Consider the following 19,683-nt stretch of genomic DNA (forward strand, 5'->3'; position numbering starts at 1 on the left):
CCAAACTATCCATTTTCACTTAGTATGATAACACCTGTTAAAGTAATTTGCTTTTTTCTTTTTCAGATACTCAATTACTTGACAAAATATAGACTCAGAATTCATCAAGATAAATCTGGGTGGTGGTACTTGTTTTTAACTCTTTAAGTCAGATTGTATTTATTGAAGGTGACTACAACAATTTTTTCCCTTTCAAAATTGGTGATGCTTTTGTAATTGGTCAACTAGTATAGTAGGAAGGAAGTAATACTATGTGACTTCCAAGGCTAGGTGACTCAGCTTCTACCTTCCTAGTTGGGACACTTCTGCTGGAGCTCTAGGCTCTGACATAAACAATCAATTCTGAGGCTGCCACACACACACACTGAGAAAGTTCAAACTCCCCAATAAAGAGATACACATGGAGAAGCCCTGAGACTATTTAAAGAGATGCCCAGCTGGAGCCCAGTCACACCAGCATCCCTCTCTCCCATTATCCCAGCTCACCCACCACTGTTTGCAACTGCATGTGAAACCCCAAGGCAGAACTGCTCAAACTCCTCCTGACCCACAAAAAGAGTGAAAAATAATGACTGTTTATTGTTTCAAGCCACACAGTTTTGGGGTGATTTGTTACGAAGTGGCAGATAATTGTAATACTCTCCCAAAGTAGAGCTATTCTAAACAATAGCTGATATTTTTGCATTTACGATATTGCAAAAACAATGGAGAGGTGTGGATGGGTACATAGATAGTACTGGGTGAATTATTTGATAGGTGAGCAGTTATACCTCAAAGGAGGTCTGCCCTGTGCTGCCTTCTTTTCTTCTCCTCACATCGCATACTCTGTCTTGACTATCTGTGACTTCTATTATATCACTCACTATGGTTCTCAATTTTGGATGGACTTAGAATCACCAGTGGGTGGGGGGGTGGACAATACCCCGGCCCAGATCTAACTGGTTTGGGGTGGGAGCAGGTGTAGGTATATTTTAAATATTTTCCAAATGATTCCAGTTTGCAACCAAGGCTGAGAACCACTGTTTGATGCTGATAGTGACCAACTCTATATCCCTGGTTCAGTTCTTCCTTGGAACTCCAGTTCCAAATATTCAGCTGCTTTCTAGATATCTGTATGTGGATGTCTTGCAGGCCCCTATAAAAAGTAAAATTAGTTTTTCCCTCAAGTTTACTGCTCCACTAACATTGCTTTTCTCAGTAAATGACACCACCATCTACACAGATGCTCAATCCAGAAACCTGGGAGTCATCCAGTCTCCTTCATCTTCCTCATGCCTTGCATCTAATTAAACAACCATCAACCACTTCCTTCCAAGTAATATGTGAATCTTCCTTTGCATTGCCCCACCTTGGTCCAAGCCCTCATTTTCTCTCACCTGGATATTGCTTTAGAATCCTAAGTAGTCTACCTCCATCCATTGGCTCTCTTCCAACACATCCACATAGAAAGTGACTTTTTTAAAACCACAGACATCCCATTCTTCCTCTGAGTAAAAGATTTGCCCTTAGAATAAGCCCCTAAACTTTAATTCAGCTTGCTGGGTCTTCCAACTTTTACCCCATGCTTTTTCTTCTAGCTTCATCCAAAATCCCCTTCTTTCCCCCCTGTAATGCTCCAATTATCCTGTACCTCATTTCTTTAAGCATGTTTCTTATCATTCAGTCTCCATTCATAGATTTTATATACTTTTCCTGGAATACTCCATCTCTTCTCCCCTCCACTTCCCTGACTTCATCCTATGTGCCCTTCAGTCTCAGTTTAAACTAATTTCACTGCTCAGAGGGAGCTTCCTTGCTTCCCTGGATTATGATGGTCTCTATGTAACAGACACTGAAATCACTGTTACTTTGCCTTTCTAACACTCATCATGGTTAATATCTGCCTCCCCAGACTATAAGCTCTAAGGCAGGTCAGAAACTGTCTGTTACTGCCTTCAGTTGAGCTTCTAGCATAGAGTTTGTAAATTATGAGTGAACTAATAAATGAAGAAACAAACAAACAATTGTGGTTAAGAAATCAATATCAACTCTAAGTGAAGTTCTTGCGGTAGTGCCCTGGCCTCTGTACTTGGCTCTGGCCCACCCAAAATTCAAAGTCAACAATTTGGAGAAGATACAGAAGATGTCAATTAATTAAAAAATAATAATAATAATACAAAAATTGGAAGGAATAGCTAAAGAATTCTTTGTTTCAGTGACAAAAAGCAAGTTTCCAAAAGATAACAGCTGGCTGGAGTGATGGGTCAGAATTTTCAGATTGAAATTTAACAACGATGAATGTAGAATCCTGCCCTTAGGTTCTACTCCTTGGACCGGGGACACTTGTCATGAAAACAGTACAGGGTGTGTTAGTAGCAAGTATGCTCAGTTTGAGCCAATAACTTGGTGTGGCCCTTAAAAGTGCCAAGGCCATTTTAGACTCCTTGAATTGATAAATGGGGTCCATCCAAGGCAAGTGTGCTCTGCTCTGATCCATCTGTCTCTGGAATGATGCGATTCATTTATAGGACCACATTTTAAAAGGATACACTCAGAGGAGCCTGACCAAGATGATGAAAGCTTGGGAAAAACTTTCATCTTATGAAAGACTGCTTATGAAAAACTGCTGAAGAGCACTTGTTTACTCTACAAAAGATGGAATTCTGGAACACTTTAGTGCCTTGAAAAAAAAATGAATGGCTCATCTCTAGAAGAAGGCTATATGTATACACCAGAAAGCAGAACCATAGGACCAAAGATTGGCAATAACTATCATCTCGTCTCTGGCCATATCCTTCTCATCATCAACCTCTCACTCACTCACATCCTCTCACTCACTTTAACATCCATTGTTTGTCCTCAGCATATCTCTCATCCCTTAGTCTTTTCCTGGTCTCCCAATCCATCACCCACCTTCATAGACTAGAGATGCCTTGACCAGCTACCTTAATAGTATTGTATTCAGCCCCCCAAATCCCTGAGCCCTAGGATCCACCACCACCTCTAAAGGACAATTTGTAACCTGGTCATTCCTTCTCTCTGCTTCTCCTTCTGGCTTGTTAAGAACTGCCAGGCAAAGCTATGACACTTTGCTCCATAACAAATCTATGCCGTTCAGTGTTGGTGGAACATCAATCCTGCTGACCTTCTTTTTTTCATATAGGTTGTTTCCTATCACCTTCCCATAAAAGCAGTTCTAAACCTTTCTTCACATTTTAAGCCCAAAAGCAAACTCTAGACTTCTAGTGTGGAGTAAATGGTTTCCAATTTGATGTACATTTTCCTCTTCAGAATCTTTAAATTGTATCATATCTTCACCCTTCCTTTCTCTCCTTTTCTCCTTTCACAGATAAACAATCTCTCCTCCCTTTCAGTTTGCTTTTCCACATGGATTGCGATACCATTTTCTCTCATTTCCTCTAGAACCTGTTTTATAATTCATCTCCTCTCTTTCCTGTCTTCAAAAGCTTTCCCATTGCTGGCTTGTTCCTTCATCCATGGACATGCTTAAGCACTTTCACTTTCAGGAGACTAATTGTGCAACAATTGTTTTAAGATAGATTGGAGAGAGGACCAATTAAGTCAGAGAATCCAATTAGGAGGTTTTCTCCAGAGTCCAGGTGAAAGGCAAAAGGAACCTGTCCAGGGTAGTAAAATAAAGACTGAGGAGCAGAGTGAGACTCGGAGAGGATTTTGTAATCAGAATTACTTTTGGGTTAGTTGTTATTGGTGAATTTGCCTTATTTTCTCTACTAATTTGTTAGTTCCGTCAGGGCAAAGATTTGTCAGATTCATCTCATTTCCCTCAAAAAAAATCTGACTTAAATGAATGGTTAGAATTCCCCACATGGATCGAGGAGAAGGGGGAAGACAAGCTGCCATCTAGAAGGCATTTTTTTAAAAAAAGAGTACAGTTGTAGAGAAGGCAAAAATATCTCCGTGTTAGAAGGAAGAAATAAATAAATGCTTGTCTTTTCTATTAGTTGTCTGGTTTATTAGTTTTCCATTGCTGCTGTAACAAAGTACCACAAACTTAGAGGCTGAAAGCAGTACAAACTTATGATCTCACAATTCTGGAGATGAGAAGTTTGAAATTAAATGCATCTGGGGTAAAATCAAGATGTTGGCAGGACCACTTTCCTTTCTGGAGGCTGTGGGGAGTCCCATTCTGTGGCCTTTTGCAGCCTCTGGGATCTATCTACCTGTGTACGCTCTAGCGGCAGTGGGTGGTGGAGTGTCTCTCATAGCATGTTACTGACACAGGCTCTCTTCTGCCTTCCTCTTCCTCTTATATATTCATCTGAAGAGGTTGGCCCCTCATATAATGTATCATTTAGGATAATCTCCCCACCTCAGTGTCAGTTGACCAGCAACCGTAATTCTATCTGCAATCGTAAATTTCCTTTGCTTTGTAAACTAACATTCCCATGCTCCGGGGATTAGGATGTGGACATGTTTGTCCACATGTTTGTCCATTTTTCCTCCTACACCATCTGTGAACAAGCAGCATCTGCATTACCTGGGAGCTTAGAAATGAAGACTCCCAGGCCCCTGCCCCAAGCCTCTGAATTAGAATCTGCATTCTAACAAGTGACTTGAATGCACTTTGAAGTTTAAGAAGCACATGGCTAGACTATTTCTAGGATCCTCATGATTCTGTGAATACTGTATTTTTTTTTTTCATCTTTGAATCTCCCTTCTAAGGCTGGTTTCCTGCCAAAAGAAAAAAGAGGTTAATTTTTATCTGTACCCTTGGCATTAATTCCCAAAACGTTTGCCAAGTAGAACGTGACAATACCTCATGCATATCTTTTGCTGGCAAAAAGTAAATTTTAGAAAAGGCAATTAAATTATGGAATTATCCACAATGCCGAGGTACTGGTCTGCAAAGAGTGTTTTCTTTCCCGAGAAGATTCACAGGAGAACTGCCTTCATTAGTGTGGGGTATTCGTGGTCCAGCAAGTGAAGCAAAACATACACAAATGAGCTGTTTTTAAGGCATCTCTAAACAGCTCAGCATTTGAGAAATGTGAGCAAAGTCGATTATAAAATTCCTTTTGAAATTGCAGGATGACAAACCCATAAATAAGTCTTATTGAAAAGGAGGTTGCTGGCTATTTGATTGTTTGCCTAATTGTGGAAATAAGATTCAGCTCACCTTCAAGGCTGCAAGCTTCTCAAGGCAAGGGACTAGGCTACATACAGTGTCTGAGACCTAGAAGATGCTCCATAGGTTTTTAGACTTGAACTCATTAACCTTTTTAATACTGCATAATACTTAATGGAGAATTACAGAGATGTGCTGAAACAAAAAAAATGGATTAAAAAACTGGAGTATTACAGTGACCATCTTACTAGCCTCCCTGCCTTCCTTTTATTCATTCAGTTTTCATTCATCCACTCAACAAATATCTGTGAATCATCTGCTGAATGCCACCCATTGTTCCAGGCCCTGTCCTTACAAAGATGTGGTTCCTGTCACTCAGGAACTCCCATCCTGGCAGAGCCTACAGTCACATACGTAATAATTACAGCAGCATGAGCGTTAGAACAGGTGTGTGGACGAGGCTCTAAAATCTCCCTTCTTCAGCCTGTCGATCACATTCTAATTGGATTTAGCTTTAAAATCTTCCATTTCTCCTCCTTGCCAATTGGATTAATTCAAAACTCCACTCTTTGGCTTTATTGTTTTTATTTCTAGCCCTAGCTACTAATGTTGCCTCCAGGCACCCACCACTGTTGAAGAAAAATGAAACTATCTGAAACTAGTGCAAGTAAAAAAGAGGCTATTGTAAAGGTCTGGCAAGGTCTTGCAGGACTTCAGGAAAAGTGAAAGAGGCAAGAAAGGCAGGAAGTGAGGCAGCTCCAAGTGGAGCTCCTCCCCATAGCCCACTCCAGCTTCTCCCCCTTTGTGTGAAATAGTTCAGACTTCCAAGACAGAGAATCTGATCCGCCCACTTTGTCTTTTCAAGCCAGGTCCTGTAAGTAAGTGCCCCTCCCTTCTTTCCCACCACAGTGATTCATTGTCACTGCTCTCGGATTGCAGGAGTAGCACTCACTTAGCATGAGTAGCAATTCTATATCTGTATTTTTTGGGGGGAGGGGGAAGGAGGTGCATGGTCTGGAATTTGAACCCAGGTCTCTCACCTGGAATTCTGTATTTTTAAATTGTTTATATCTGTTTCCATCTTCAGTTTGGCAGTGACCATATCTGTTTCGTTACTGCCATATCCAGCCCCTGGTACAGTGCTTGATCATGATATGCATTCAGTAAGTAAATAAATGAAAGAATGATAGGGGAAAGAAAAGCACATATTGTTAGCCACCTTGAAGTTGGGCTTCCTGCAGTCTCTAGCACTTGCAGGGGAAGGGGAGGTGGTAGAGTTTTGGGTCCACTGCCCTTCAACAAGGCTGCTGAAGTAGACTCTCTGAAAAGAGGGGTACACTGGGTAGTATCCCCCAAATAAGTATTGACCCACATTCTAGTCACATGTTCTTTCTATTTCAAAGGTGCACCCCACCTTTACCCCTAGGCAAACCCATTTCCTTCATTACTCAATGTAAATGTCCTCTCTTTTCTTTGTTAAAATTAATTAAGCCACTAATATATGCCAAATTCTATATAAAGCACTTTATGTGCACCATCTCTTCATTTTTACAGACTCTAGCAGGTAATGTCCTCATTTTACAACTTCTGAACCAAGTTTCAAGTAGTTCAATCAAGGTCATAGAGCTAGCCTGTGGCATAGCCAAGACTAGAACATAGGTCTGTTTAATCCAAAGCCCCGTCTATGACATTTGGCCATCCTCTATAAAGTAGCCTCTCCTTGGCAAACTAATTGCTCCCTTCTCTGTAGTACCACAGTACCTAGTTCATAAAAACACTACAGTGTTTATTATATACTTTTAGTTATAGACATTTCTGGCCCCTGCTGGCCTGTGCCTCCTTAGGTCAGAAACTGTACCTTGTTCTTCTCTGCATCCTCAGTGCCTGTCTCGGAGGGGGCACTTCACCAGTGTCTGTCGGTAGGACTGAGCCTTGGAGGGATAGGCAGTTACTGTGCTATCTCATATTTTTAAAAATCCACAGAAATACCAGGAGAACACTATTATATAGAAGTAAAAATGTAAGTGTTAAAGTCTCACAGGCATTCTTCCAATCTCAGTTAACAGAAATGTAAAGAATATCTGTATGTTCCCCACACCCATATAATTTCTAGGTCATGTCAGAGTCAACCGAGAACCACCTCCTTTTATTGTGGGTAGTAGATCTGTGGTGCTGGGCTGGTCTGTGCACACTGGTGGAATATCCTATCGCCTCAAAATGGCAGCATACCATAGCTACAAGCTGGCATTCTCTCACTCAGCAAATATTTATTAAATGCCTACCATATGTACCATATTTAGCACACAGGGGTGGGCATGGCGTTTGTATAAAAATGACTAAGACAAGGATTCTATGCTCACGTCACCTTCCATCTAGCCTCCACAATATCTACGCAAATATGCAGGAGATAAAGTAGAGGGCGGTAACTGTTAAAAGACAATGTGACAAAGTACTGTGGGAATTGAAAGGAGGCAGTGATGGCTTCTGGCAGGGAGGATCAAGGAAGAATTCATGGAAGACATGGCATTTCCACTGGAGTGTAGGAGTCAGACATGCAAACACACCTCAGGTCAAGGGAAAAGCTGGGGGAGTAAAAATTCGGGCTAAGGAGCTTGTCTGTGAAAGGGGAGACCAAGAGAGGAATTTAGAAAAGCAGGTTGGAACCCAATTGTTGATGGTCTCGAATGCCAGGTTGAAAAGATTTAACTTTATTCAGTCACTGTAGATTCTTAAGAAAAAGATTAAAATGATCATAATTATACTTTAGGAAGAGCAGTCTGGCAGCAGCCTCAGAATGAATTTGCAGGGGGCAGAGCCTGGAAGCAGAAAGAGCAGTTATTTTACTTTTATTGGTTAATTCTGGGTTCTACGCACAGTGTGTAGGTAGATTGAAAACTTTGAAACCTTTCAAAACTCAGACATAGTTTAAGTGACTCATGGGTAAGCCAAGAATTTCTAAGGAGTCATTATAGACTGGCTCAATAAATGCATGATGTGAGCAAGGAAATCTGCTAACAGCTCTTAAATCAGACAGCTCAGGTATAGGGGAGATGAAATGGGGAGGCGAAACCAAACAGCACCCCGACAGCCCCGCTGCCTCTCAGCTTAAAGTGGGCGAAATGCCGGCAAGGCGGGTCTGAGGCAGAATGGGGAAGAGCCTGCAGAGGCCGATAGCAAAGCCCCAGGGAGAGGAGAAAGCCAAAGGTGAAAATGCTACAGGGTAAAATCAAAACAAGTTGGGAGGTGCAAAAGGCAGGTTTCTAAATAGCAAATTGAATTTGCCAACCCACATTTAAATTAGTAGAAACAGCACGGGGGAACGTGATTTTGGAAAGGCAAAGCAGTTCCTAAATGATCGCTAGCTAGCTAGCCCCAGCAGTCTCTGAGCTGCCCACCTGGCCAGCACAACTGCACCCGCTGTTTATGGCCAGAGAACCCTTTAGGGACAAAGTCAAGGGCAGCTTCAGATGGTGGGCTTAGGTGTGAAGCTGCAGCAGCAGGCACACCCGCCTGGGCTGTGGTAGTGAAGTAAAGGCTGTGTGTCTGAAGCCGCGCCAAAAACAGCCGCAGCAGCCTTGGATTTTATGAGTTTTTCCTATGCAAGCTGCCATTAGTCACGCACTGATGGAGCCTTTCCTCCAGGAGCATTCGTCTTCGGCAGCTTCATTTCCAAATGCAAAGGGCTGAACACCCTCTCTATAATGCTGCCTTTGTCAGATGCTCCTTATATTTAAAACTACTTCATAATGAGGTTTTTATTTTTTCGATTTAAATGCGTATACCTTTTATAATGATTCTGCCATATCATGAATAGTGACACAGTTTACTGTATGTGTGTGCATATATGAATACACAGGATCTTTCCATTTTTCTCAAAGGCATTTTCATAGGAAAAGAAATGTGTCGAATTTATAAATATCAAGGCTGAGAAGCAATGCTGCTCTCTTCACATTAGCCGAGCCCCGTAATTAAAGCGGAAACAGTGCTTGGCCAAGAAATACTCTACAATTCAATATTACTGTGGAGTATCTAAGAATAGGCTGACATTATTTGTTTTTTACTTTTTTCTCATTTCTTTAAAATTTAGAATTCCTGTCTTAATTATGTACCTTCCTCTGGGAATTGTATGCAATATTTGCAGCTAGCTTTGATATCAGAACTCAGTTATTGACAGTTTTCTAAAGACACATTCAGAGTTAGGAGATATGAAATGGAAAGGATAGAAAATGTTTTCCACATATCTCTGGCCATGGTTGTAATTCTTTTTTTCTTTTAAAAGGGGATCGGCCAAGAATAGTCTCAACGTCTAGACCAAAAGTGTCGCTATAAGCGGTGGTTTACAGTATGTTTTGCCTTAACGTAATAAAACATAGTATGTTTTGCAAGGAAGAGACTGGCAGCAGGGAGAGCAGTTATTTTATATTTATTCCACAATTCTGAGACTTTACTGATCACACAGTTAGTAGATGGGTTAAAAACATTGTTCTAATGCAGTTATACTGTAGGTAGCATAATTATTAAATAAGTACTGTATTATTTAGAAGAGCATGCCTGATGGGATAATAATGATGGTAATTATTAAGAGATTTTATATAATATGAACCAAACCATAGTGTCTTGAAATACTAGAATTTTATTTTTAATGAGTATTACATTAGAAGGTAATATATAACTTTTATATTTAACTCCAACATACTGGAACTATTAGACAGATATTATTCATTGTTGGATACACACTGTTAATGACTTCCTGGGCTGAATGTGAGTTTTTTGTCTGCTTCTTCCCATCTTGGCCTCGCTTGAAAAAAAAGAGAAAGAAAAACTATCTTTCCAAACAGAATGATTGAACGAGAAAGGACAATTTAACAAAAGGCTAGTTGAGGAAAGCTCACAAGACCTAAATCCTTTACATGATCCTGTCTCTGCCCACCTCTGGCCTCACTTTATACACAAGAAACCTCACCCTCAGCCTCTGTCCGTTTTCATCTCCAGCTAACTTCCTTATCTATGCCTTGTGCCTCATTCATGTTGATCCCTCTGATGAAATGCTTTTCCCCTTCCCCTCCACCCATCTCTCTTACTTGCCCTTCAAATCTCATATATAATATTCTGATATTTCAGACCTCCCTGTCATATGATTTTATAGCATTTGTCACCATTTGTAATTATTTATTTATTTGTGTGATTGTTATTGGACAAAGGCCATGGATTCTTTTGCCCGACACGCTCAACCAATTCCTGAGACACAGGGGTTTCAAAGACAGAAAGAGTTTATTACTATGCGTGTGGCAGGAGAGCAGATGGCCTAGTAGCCTAAAATCTGTCTCCCTGAGTTTAGGGGGTTCAAGGTTTTTAAGGATTTTAGCAAAGGGAGATGAGATCATTTTGAATAGCAAGTTCAAAGCAGAAAAAGAGATAGTGTTATCATTATCATTTCAACAGGAGAACATAAACCGAAAGGAAGGGAGGCAGCGCTATCACTTCAGTACTAAAGGAGTAAGCCAAAAGGAAGGGAGACAAGTTATCTTTCAGTAGTGGAATCCAGCTGATAGGATTTAGAAATGTCTGGGGCTGAGGCTGGTTAATGGCTGACTTCAAATTCTTCTTCAGCATTAGGGCCTTTGCCCTACAAGAAAATGACCAGATGAAGGGAATAACTGCTTTTACAGTCACAAAGGCACAAGATAAGGGCTTTTACAATCATTTCAGTTATCAGGGCACCTGAATTATAGTTTGGGGATTTCAGGTATTCCCACTCTGTCTACTCCAATATCCCCAAAAGCAAAAAGAATGGATTCAGTAATCAAAATCATCCCTTACATCCTAATTTCTTGGTTACATGATCATTTGATCATTGTGTTTATTCCCCTCTAGTCTGTAAACTCTGGGAAGCCTGATGTCTTGGCACACAATATGCATTCAAAAATATTCACTGAATGAAGTTTTAAAGAGGGTAAAAGAAAAAGAACTTAGATTTGAAGAAGGTAATTTTTTTTAAATGGGGTAACAGAAAAGCTAAGGAGAATCATGAATATTTGAGAATAGAAAAAATATTCTTGAGTTCTCTGTATGCAAGTAGGTAAGTGGGTAGGTAGAGAGATAGAGAGATAGATGGTAGCGTCCTTGGTAAAACCAACATATGCAGCTTTTATGAATGTCAAGATGCAAAAACAGCTTTCTAATATATTAGTATGAGCACCAATACAAATCATATACCTATACTTTGTGCTCTTGCTTATTATAATCTTTATACTATTACATAAAACGAAAGCTGCTTATTTTTTTAAATAATCAAGAAACTGAGTATACTGCTTAGTTAAATGTCCTTGTCAATAGATTCACATTACACATGTCTTATCCATATAATACATATTCTGTGTATCTGATTACAATAAACTGCATTTCGCTTGAAATCCAACAGGTCATAATTTAACATTGTTGACTCTGAAACACATAAAGATTTTGCAGCGCTCTAGTAGTCATTGTTATGGATACCACTTATTTTTATCCCATGCAGTATTCTACCGTTCATCAGTAGCAGCCATAGAAATCCCTTTGAAAGAAAGCTGGGTGAGTCCGGTTTGTTAAAGTAGATAAGCATCCGGCGGTAATTGCAAGTTCTATGAGATAAAAGTCAGTTAATTATTTTAGGCAACATGTTTAGGGTACATGTTAAATTTGACTAAGAAATACATATAGATCATTAAGCATAAATATATTTCTTAGTTCACATATGTGTTTGCTTTTACTGTGCTTTAAATGTTTGATTTTCAGAAGTGTCTTTGGGAGCATTTCTTGTTTTATAGCTAAGATTAACATTTCAAAATACAATGTCCCACATTGTTGTTGTTTTTTTTTTCCCCACACTCTGTAGGGGGATTTGGGTATTCTGATCTTTTTTTAACTTTTTTGATTGTATAGTATAACATATATACAAAGCAAAGAAATAAAAAAGCAATAGTTTTCAAAGCTCTCTTCAAAAAGTGGTTACAGGATAGATCCCAGAGTCTGTCATGGGCTACCATATGATCCTTTCATATTTTTCCTTCTAGCTGCTCCAGAATATAGGAGGCTAGTGGGCTTAAATACTTTTTTTTATCACCACAATAGACTTTTTTTCCCTTCTTTTTTTTGTGAACAATGACATATATACAAAAAAGCTTTAAATTTCAAAGCACAGCACCACAATTAGTTGTAGAACATATTTCAGACTTTGACATGGGTTACAATTTCACCATTTTAGGTTTTTACTTCTAGCTGCTCTAAAATACTGGAGACTAAAAGAGATATCAGTTTAATGATTCAGCATTCATATTCATTTGTTCTGTCTTCCATGTACAATTCCACCATCACCTTTGATCTTTCCATACTTCTCTTTGGGATTGTTTGGGCTATGTAAGCTCTGGGAAGCCTAAAAAATATCTAAATTTTTGATATTGGAAGGGTCTGTCACTAATATGGGATAGGGAGATGGAACTATCTGATGTTCTGGAGAGGTTGGGCTAGGTTTCAGGACTTGTCTGGACCAGAGACCCATCTGGAGGTTGTAGGTTTCTGGAATGTTACTCTAGTGCCTGGAACCCTTGTGGAATCTTTATATATTGCCCTAGGTGTTCTTTAGGATTGGCTGGAATGGTCCTGATTGGGGGTTGGCACGTATATAGGTAGCAAGGTCTAGTTGAAGCTTGCATAAGAGCAACCTCCAGAGTAGAGCCTCTCGACTCTATTTGAACTCTGTCTGCCACTGATACTTTATTCATTACACTTCTTTTCCCCATTTTGGTCAGAATGTAATTGTTGATCCCACAGTGCCAGGTCTGAATTCATCCCTGGGAGCTCTCTCCCACGTTGCCAGGGAGACTTTGACCTCTGGATGTCATGCCTCACTTAGGGGGGAGGGCAATGATTTCACTTGCAGAGTTGGGCTTAGAGAGACTGAAGCCACATCTGAGCAATGACAGAGGTCTGCCAGGAGTAACTCTTAGGCATGCCTATAGGTAGTCTAAGGTTCTCCGCTACCTACATAAGCTGCACAAGAGTAAGCCTCATGATAGATGGCATGGCCTATTGATTTAGGTATCCCTAAAGTTTGACACAGTATCAGGGGATTCCCTGATGCTGAGGTTTAATAGTTCCATAGTCTTTCTCCCCTCCCTCAGGGGACTGCCAATACTTTTTGATTACTTGATATACTCTAGGATGTTTCCAGGCCTTACAATAATCTATACAGGATTAAAGGATCTCTTTCTTACTCTGTGCTCCCTGTGTTTAAGTTGTTCAAATGAGCTATACAGATAAGTTGAATTAGATTATGCACTACAGAAAATTTCAGTTCCAGATCAAATAAACCTTTCTTCCATTGGTCTAAAGACTATGTGTGGGGCGGGCCATGGTGGCTCAGCAGGCAAGGATGCTTGCCTGCCATGCTAGAGGACCCGGGTTCGATTCCCGGTGCCTGCCCATGTAATAAAAAAAAAAAAAGTTATAAAGACTATGTGTGATTCTAAAATATAGACACTGTCTTCCTTACCCCTATGTTCTGAATTACTTTAATCCCAACGTGTTCAGCTTCATTCTTATCTCTAAATATCAGGTTATATATATAAAATAGCCTCTCAAAATCCAGAAATAATAATCACCACTCCGGGCTTAATATGTCTACTCTAAAAGCTTACAGTCTAGGCCCCTGTTTTCTTATAAGCATTTTCTAAAGGTGATATACCATTGTTGTTTTTTATTTCTGGCTTATTTTGTCTCACCAAATGTCCCACATGTTCATTCACATTGTTGCATGCCTCATGACATTGTTCCTTTTTGTAGCAGCCTTTTCTGTCTCTTATGATGTCTTTACATTTAAAGTCTATTTTGTGTGATAGTATAGCTACCACAACTTTCTTTTGGTTACAACTTGCGTGGAAAATATTTTTCCATCCTTTCACTTTCAATCTATTTGTATCCTTGTGTCTGAGATGAGTCTCTTGTAAGCAGCGTATAGCTGGATTATGTTTCTTAATCCATTCAGCCAATCTGTATCTTTTAATTGGTAAGATTAGTCCATTAACATTCAAAGTTATTACTGAAAAGGCATATCTTGATTCTACCATTTGTCAGATCTATGTATTCTTTTCCCTCTTTTTCTTTTTATTATTCAAATTACCCTTAGTGGTACTCTTCAATTCTGTGCCCTCCTCCAGACCTCCCTCTTCTGTCTTTTTTTTTCAGCTGGCAGAACTCCTTTTAGTATTTCTTGTAGGGCAAAGAAATACTCTTTTTAGTATTTCTTATTGACAAATTCTTTCAGGACTTCTTTGTTTGTGAAGACATTAATCTCTCCCTCATTTTTTTTCTTTTTTTGTGCATGGACAGGCACCAGGAAACGAATCTCCCTCAGTTTTGAAGGACAATTTGGCTGGGTACAGTATTCTTGGCTGGAAGTCTTTCTCTTTCAGGATCTTGAATATATCATAACACTGCATTCTCGCCTCCAGAGTGCTAGTTGAGTAGTCTGAACTCAGTCTTAAGTGGTTTCCCTTGTATGTAGTAGATTGTTTTTCTCTTGCCACTTTCAGGATTTTCTGCTTCTTATCAACATTTGACAGACTAATTAGTATGTGTCTTGGGGAAGGCCTATTTGGATTTATTCTGTTTGGAGTTCTTTGGGATTCTTTGACTAGTATATTTATGTCCTTTATGAGGGTTGGGAAGTTTTCCTCCATTATATCCTCAACTACTCTTCCTAGCCCTTTATTCCTCTCTTCTCCTTCTGGGACACCAGTGATTCTTATATTGGAGCACTTTGTTTTGTCTATCATTTCCCTGAGTTCCCATTCCATTTTTTCCATCTTTTTTGCCATTTGCTGTTTTGAGTCTTTGAAGTCAATTATCCTGTCCTCTATATCACTTATTCTTTCTTCTGTCTCTTCAAATCTGGTGTTGTGTGCTTCTAGTATGTTTTTTATTTGGTCAACAGAGTCTTTAATCTCTGTGATTTCTGCTATATTTCTATTTATTCTTTCAAATTCCTCTTTGTGCTCTTCTACTGTCTTCTTGATCTCCTTTATGTCGTTTGCTATCCCAATTTTTATTGAGTAGAGTTGTATGAACATCTTTGATTGGTTGTTCCAATGTCTGTGTCTCCTCTGGTGTCTTAATTTGGTCATAGGCAGGACTGTATCTGTCTGCATTGTGATATGCTTTGTGATCTTCTACTGTCTTTGTCGCATGTAAATATCTTGATTGATGGGAGTTGGTTTCTTTCTGTAGTCTAAGCCCTTGTGTTTATGGGATGGCTGTACAGCAGGCAGCAGGGCACGTCGTGGAGCACTCAGCGCAGTGATTTGTTTCAGGGCAGGTATGGGTGCAGGTTGTTGTTACACTGGTGCTTGTGAATGTGGGCGCCCGGCAGCCAGGGAGGATGTAGCTGTGCAGCTGCACCGGTCTCTGTCCCACATTGTCTTGACTCTGTAAACATTAATGGAGCTTTACGATACAATTTGTGATAAATGATCCCACTGTGCAGACAGAGAAACTGAGGCATGAGGCTATTATTGTTAAGTTTTCTAAAGAAACCCTCCGAGTCAGTGGAGAGGAGCACCTGAGACAGAAACCAATTCTGTGTCATCGCTGAACTACATCCAGTCCTTAGGGATTGCAAAGCCCCAAAGGATTGGCTTTTCATATTTGCTACTAGAGTCCTAACAAGGAGATCTTCAAAGAAACATGTACACAAATAAGTAAGGTATCAAGGTGATTACACAGTGTCTTCTCATTGGTCTGAAATGCTTATGCTTGGATAGATTGGTAGGCTTGTCAAGGCCTCTCTAACAATTATTATCTACCCAGTGAGAGACCCACGGATGAAAAATGTTTAAAGTATTTGCCTTTCATTTTCTTTTTATTTACAGATTTATGCAGTTCGATCAGTTGTTCCCAACAAAAGCAATAATGAAATTGTCCTGGTGCTACAACAATTTGATTTTAATGTGGATAAAGCAGTACAAGCATTCGTGGATGGTAGGTATACATTTCCCTGAACCTGAAGATGTTAGGACTTAATATCCTATATATTCTATATTATTCCTTAAATATATTGAATATAAATTCATTAATTTTTAATAACTTCAATTCTCATACAATGTGCTGGTTTTATGAAACGTGTACACCCAGTAAGAGCACAATCTGCAAGTTTTTTTACCCTGGTTAACAACAACAACAACAAAAAATACACAGACTAAATAGTTCCTAAAGAATATCAGTTATAATGCTACTAATTTCATTGTCACAGGTCATTCTTGTTTGTTTATGAGTATGTCCTTTATGTCCTTGTAGATGGAAGATAATGTACTTCATCCCGTATGGAAAGCCTTCTCACCTGTTCAACAAGTTTGAGTCTTTATGACGAGAATCCTTGAACTTGATTTTTGTGTAGTCTGAAATGTCTGGTTTCTTTTTTAATACCCTTAGTTTTTTATTATGAGAATTCCTAATTAGTCAGAATACTGTGTCTAGACAAAGGCTGTGGATTCTCTTGCCCGATATACTCAAATATCAATTCCTGAGACACAGGGATTACAAAGAGAGAAAAAGTTTATTACAAGATGCGAAGCAGGAGATCAGATGACCTATTGGCCCAAAAATCTGTCTCCCCAACTGCAGTAATTCTGATAGTTTTATGGAATTAAAAGGTGGGCAGGTTGTAGGATAATGAGCGCAGGGGCCCCAGATGATGTAATTAGAGGTGATCTAATCATTGAGAATGCACAGATTGATGACATGCTTAGTCACAGACACATGTAAGGAAATGCAGCCTTGATATGATGATAGGTGTGATTTTTAGTATTAAGTGAGGTATAGGTGACTTGTAGGTTAAAGTCTGAGTCACTGCGCATGGCTGACAGGCCCACTTTGGTTAGATGCAGTCTCTGTTATCAAGATAATTTGGATTTGGGGTGGGTCAGTTCTGGCTGACCCAACACCCTTCACTAATAAACATTAGGGGCTATCTTTAGTGATTGCAAGACTCTGAAGTTGAAAAACCAGATAAATGGGTACAAATGAAGGTTAGTCACAATGTTTTTACAATCACAGGATCATAAAATAAGGCTATACTATCATTACCAGAGATCAAGGCACCTGGATTGCAATTTAGAAATCTTGGGTATTGCCCTCTGTCTACTCTAATATACCAGAAAGCAAAGAGGAATATCTATATAATGATTCAGTGATCAAAATCAGCCCTTAAATCCTAATTTCTCGGTTATAATTTCCATTTATCTTATCTACCTCTAAAACCTTTTGCATTCTTAAACAAAATTTTTTAAACAGTCCTTTGCCTGGTGTTATTATAGAATCTGAAGTCTTTCTCAAGAACATTTATACATTTATAACTTAGGACTTTAGATTTCCTGTATACTATGGGGGAAGTTCTCCTCTCCTAATCAAATCAAACAAGTTCCAGTTATGAACAAAGATCTCTCACCTGCCCTTAATTACCATGTCGTCTTGTCATGGTTTTAGCTTCTATTTTGTACGTATGTACTAATTGAGCATGATCTGACAAATAAGGTCAGGCAAGACCTATCTTCACATAGTTATATCCTGTTTCTGTCATATCTTCTTTACATTTTATTTATCTAAGATGGCTTAATTTATTAATTTTACTAGGCATATAATAACCTTGAATTTCTACAAGTATAATTGTATTTCAGGGCAAATTCACAGAACCAGTAACACATTCACATTCTGATACACCTGCAGTGAAGGTTTAGGGTCCTAATTGAATTAACAAATGATTATCATTCAACATAGACCTGCAAGCAGATCCATGCCTTTCTCACTGTTTTTTCTTGCTTCACATATAAGCAGATGTAGAATTTTTAGTCATAGTTTAGTCATAAACAAACAAAGAATATGATGTTCATCCAACTTTTCAGTGTTAGGTGCAATTTGTCTTGAGAAAAAAATTTTGGAAATGCACACATACTGGCTCAGATAAGCTGTCTTTTCAGGTTACTTGCCTACATCATCTGCATGGAAGAAACTGCCTCCACCCCTACTTGGATTAAGGCTCAACATTTCCATCTTTCCTATGATCAAGATTTTTATTTCAAAGGGATTCGGATAGGATACACAGGTGCACAGTAACTGATAAACAGTCATCAAATCTCCTTAAATTTGAATGGATCACTTTACTTGTCCTTCTTGAAATTTTCAAGGACCTTTTTAGTATTGAGATCTCATTAATAAAACTTACTGGTTGCCAAGAAACCTCAAATCATTTTGGTTAGAAACCAATAGAAAAACTTGCTTAAAAACACTGAGAACCAAAAATATGTGTTAAGAGTTCTTTACAAGGTATATTGAAAACCACTACTTCTAAGCAGCTGAAAAAATTCCAAGCAGTTTCAGTCTAATTAAAATTTAATAACAGTTTTAAAATCCTTTGTAAATATGGGTATTTCTTCTTTAGAATTGCTCTTTAAAAGCTCATTGTCTAAATTACAAGTTGAATTTATGTGAAAATATGAAAGTTAGGGAAATAGTCGGATATAGTAATTGAGAAAGCAGTAAGCAACTCATCTCCCTTCTCTGATTAGAAAGAACAGTGTTGAACATTTCTTTAAAATAACTGAGTTGTATTTAGAAAGCAAAAGCTCTGCTATAAGTAAAAACTACCTAATGATTTTTAACTACTACAGTGACTTACCAAGAAAGTAATGAAAGTGCCTTTCCAAGGTCTTCAAAAGGAAAATACTGTGAAACATTAATTCTTTGGACAAATTCGAGGAATAACCAGCCCAGTTAATAAAAAGTCTGAATTACAGCTTACTTTTAAATTCAGTCTTATTAGTTCAAGTACTTACAACTCAAAGAAGTCTAAGAGAAGCATTGAATTGGAACTTTTGAATAGATGGAAATAATTAGCCTGTCTAAACATAGTCAAAGCAATATGTTGGCCTCTGCATATCTAGCAGTGACAGCAGACTCAATAATTGGTATCTACTAATTTGAAATTTGTCATAAATAAAGACCAAGCTGAAGTTTATTTTTGTTTAGCTAATATGCTGGTTGTAGAGAGCTATTAGTATAATACAATGGTACTAAGACGCTTAAGATTGTTGAAAGAAGACATTTTAAATACTAACATTTAGATACTAACATTAGAAGCATCTATTTATATGAAAACAACTGACATACTGATTGCCAATAACTTATTATTGAAATTACCCCCAGTACTGTTGGAATGAATGAAGACCTTTGTTGGTCTTACCTGGAAGCATTTTGTTGTAACTGAACAGTGAAAAAACATTTCTTTAAAAATGTTTTAGGGCAGGCCACGGTGGCTCAGCAGGCAGAGTTCTCGCCTGCCATTAGGGAGACCCAGGTTCGTTTCCTGGTGCCTGCCCATGCAAAAAACAAAAGAAAGCAGGCTAGGTTTTCCTGAGTAGTGCAGTTCCACTTATGTATTTGAATGGGATTTTTCAGAATATGAGACTAAACTTGTCATTTGATGTTTCTTTTTGCTTCAGCGTGGAAGGCTGCCTCATATCTCTATTCATGGTTTAGTAGAGCAGAACTAACATCCTATAATCTGTCCT

General features: G+C 38.8%; 1 protein-coding gene across 7 annotated transcripts in view; it reads left to right on the top strand.

Annotated features, from left to right (window-relative positions):
* The window catches only part of SPATS2L (spermatogenesis associated serine rich 2 like), a 212,783-nt gene that overhangs the window by 119,187 nt on the left and 73,913 nt on the right, over window positions 1-19,683 (top strand). For all 7 annotated transcript variants that reach the window (XM_077154607.1, XM_077154606.1, XM_077154603.1 and 4 more), the window contains one exon: window positions 15,991-16,099. In XM_077154607.1, the coding sequence (XP_077010722.1) occupies window positions 15,991-16,099 (109 nt within the window). The remainder of the gene's footprint in view (window positions 1-15,990; window positions 16,100-19,683) is intronic.

The sequence above is a fragment of the Tamandua tetradactyla genome, chromosome 3 (assembly GCF_023851605.1).
Source record: "Tamandua tetradactyla isolate mTamTet1 chromosome 3, mTamTet1.pri, whole genome shotgun sequence".
In the NCBI taxonomy this organism is placed as follows: domain Eukaryota; kingdom Metazoa; phylum Chordata; class Mammalia; order Pilosa; family Myrmecophagidae; genus Tamandua; species Tamandua tetradactyla.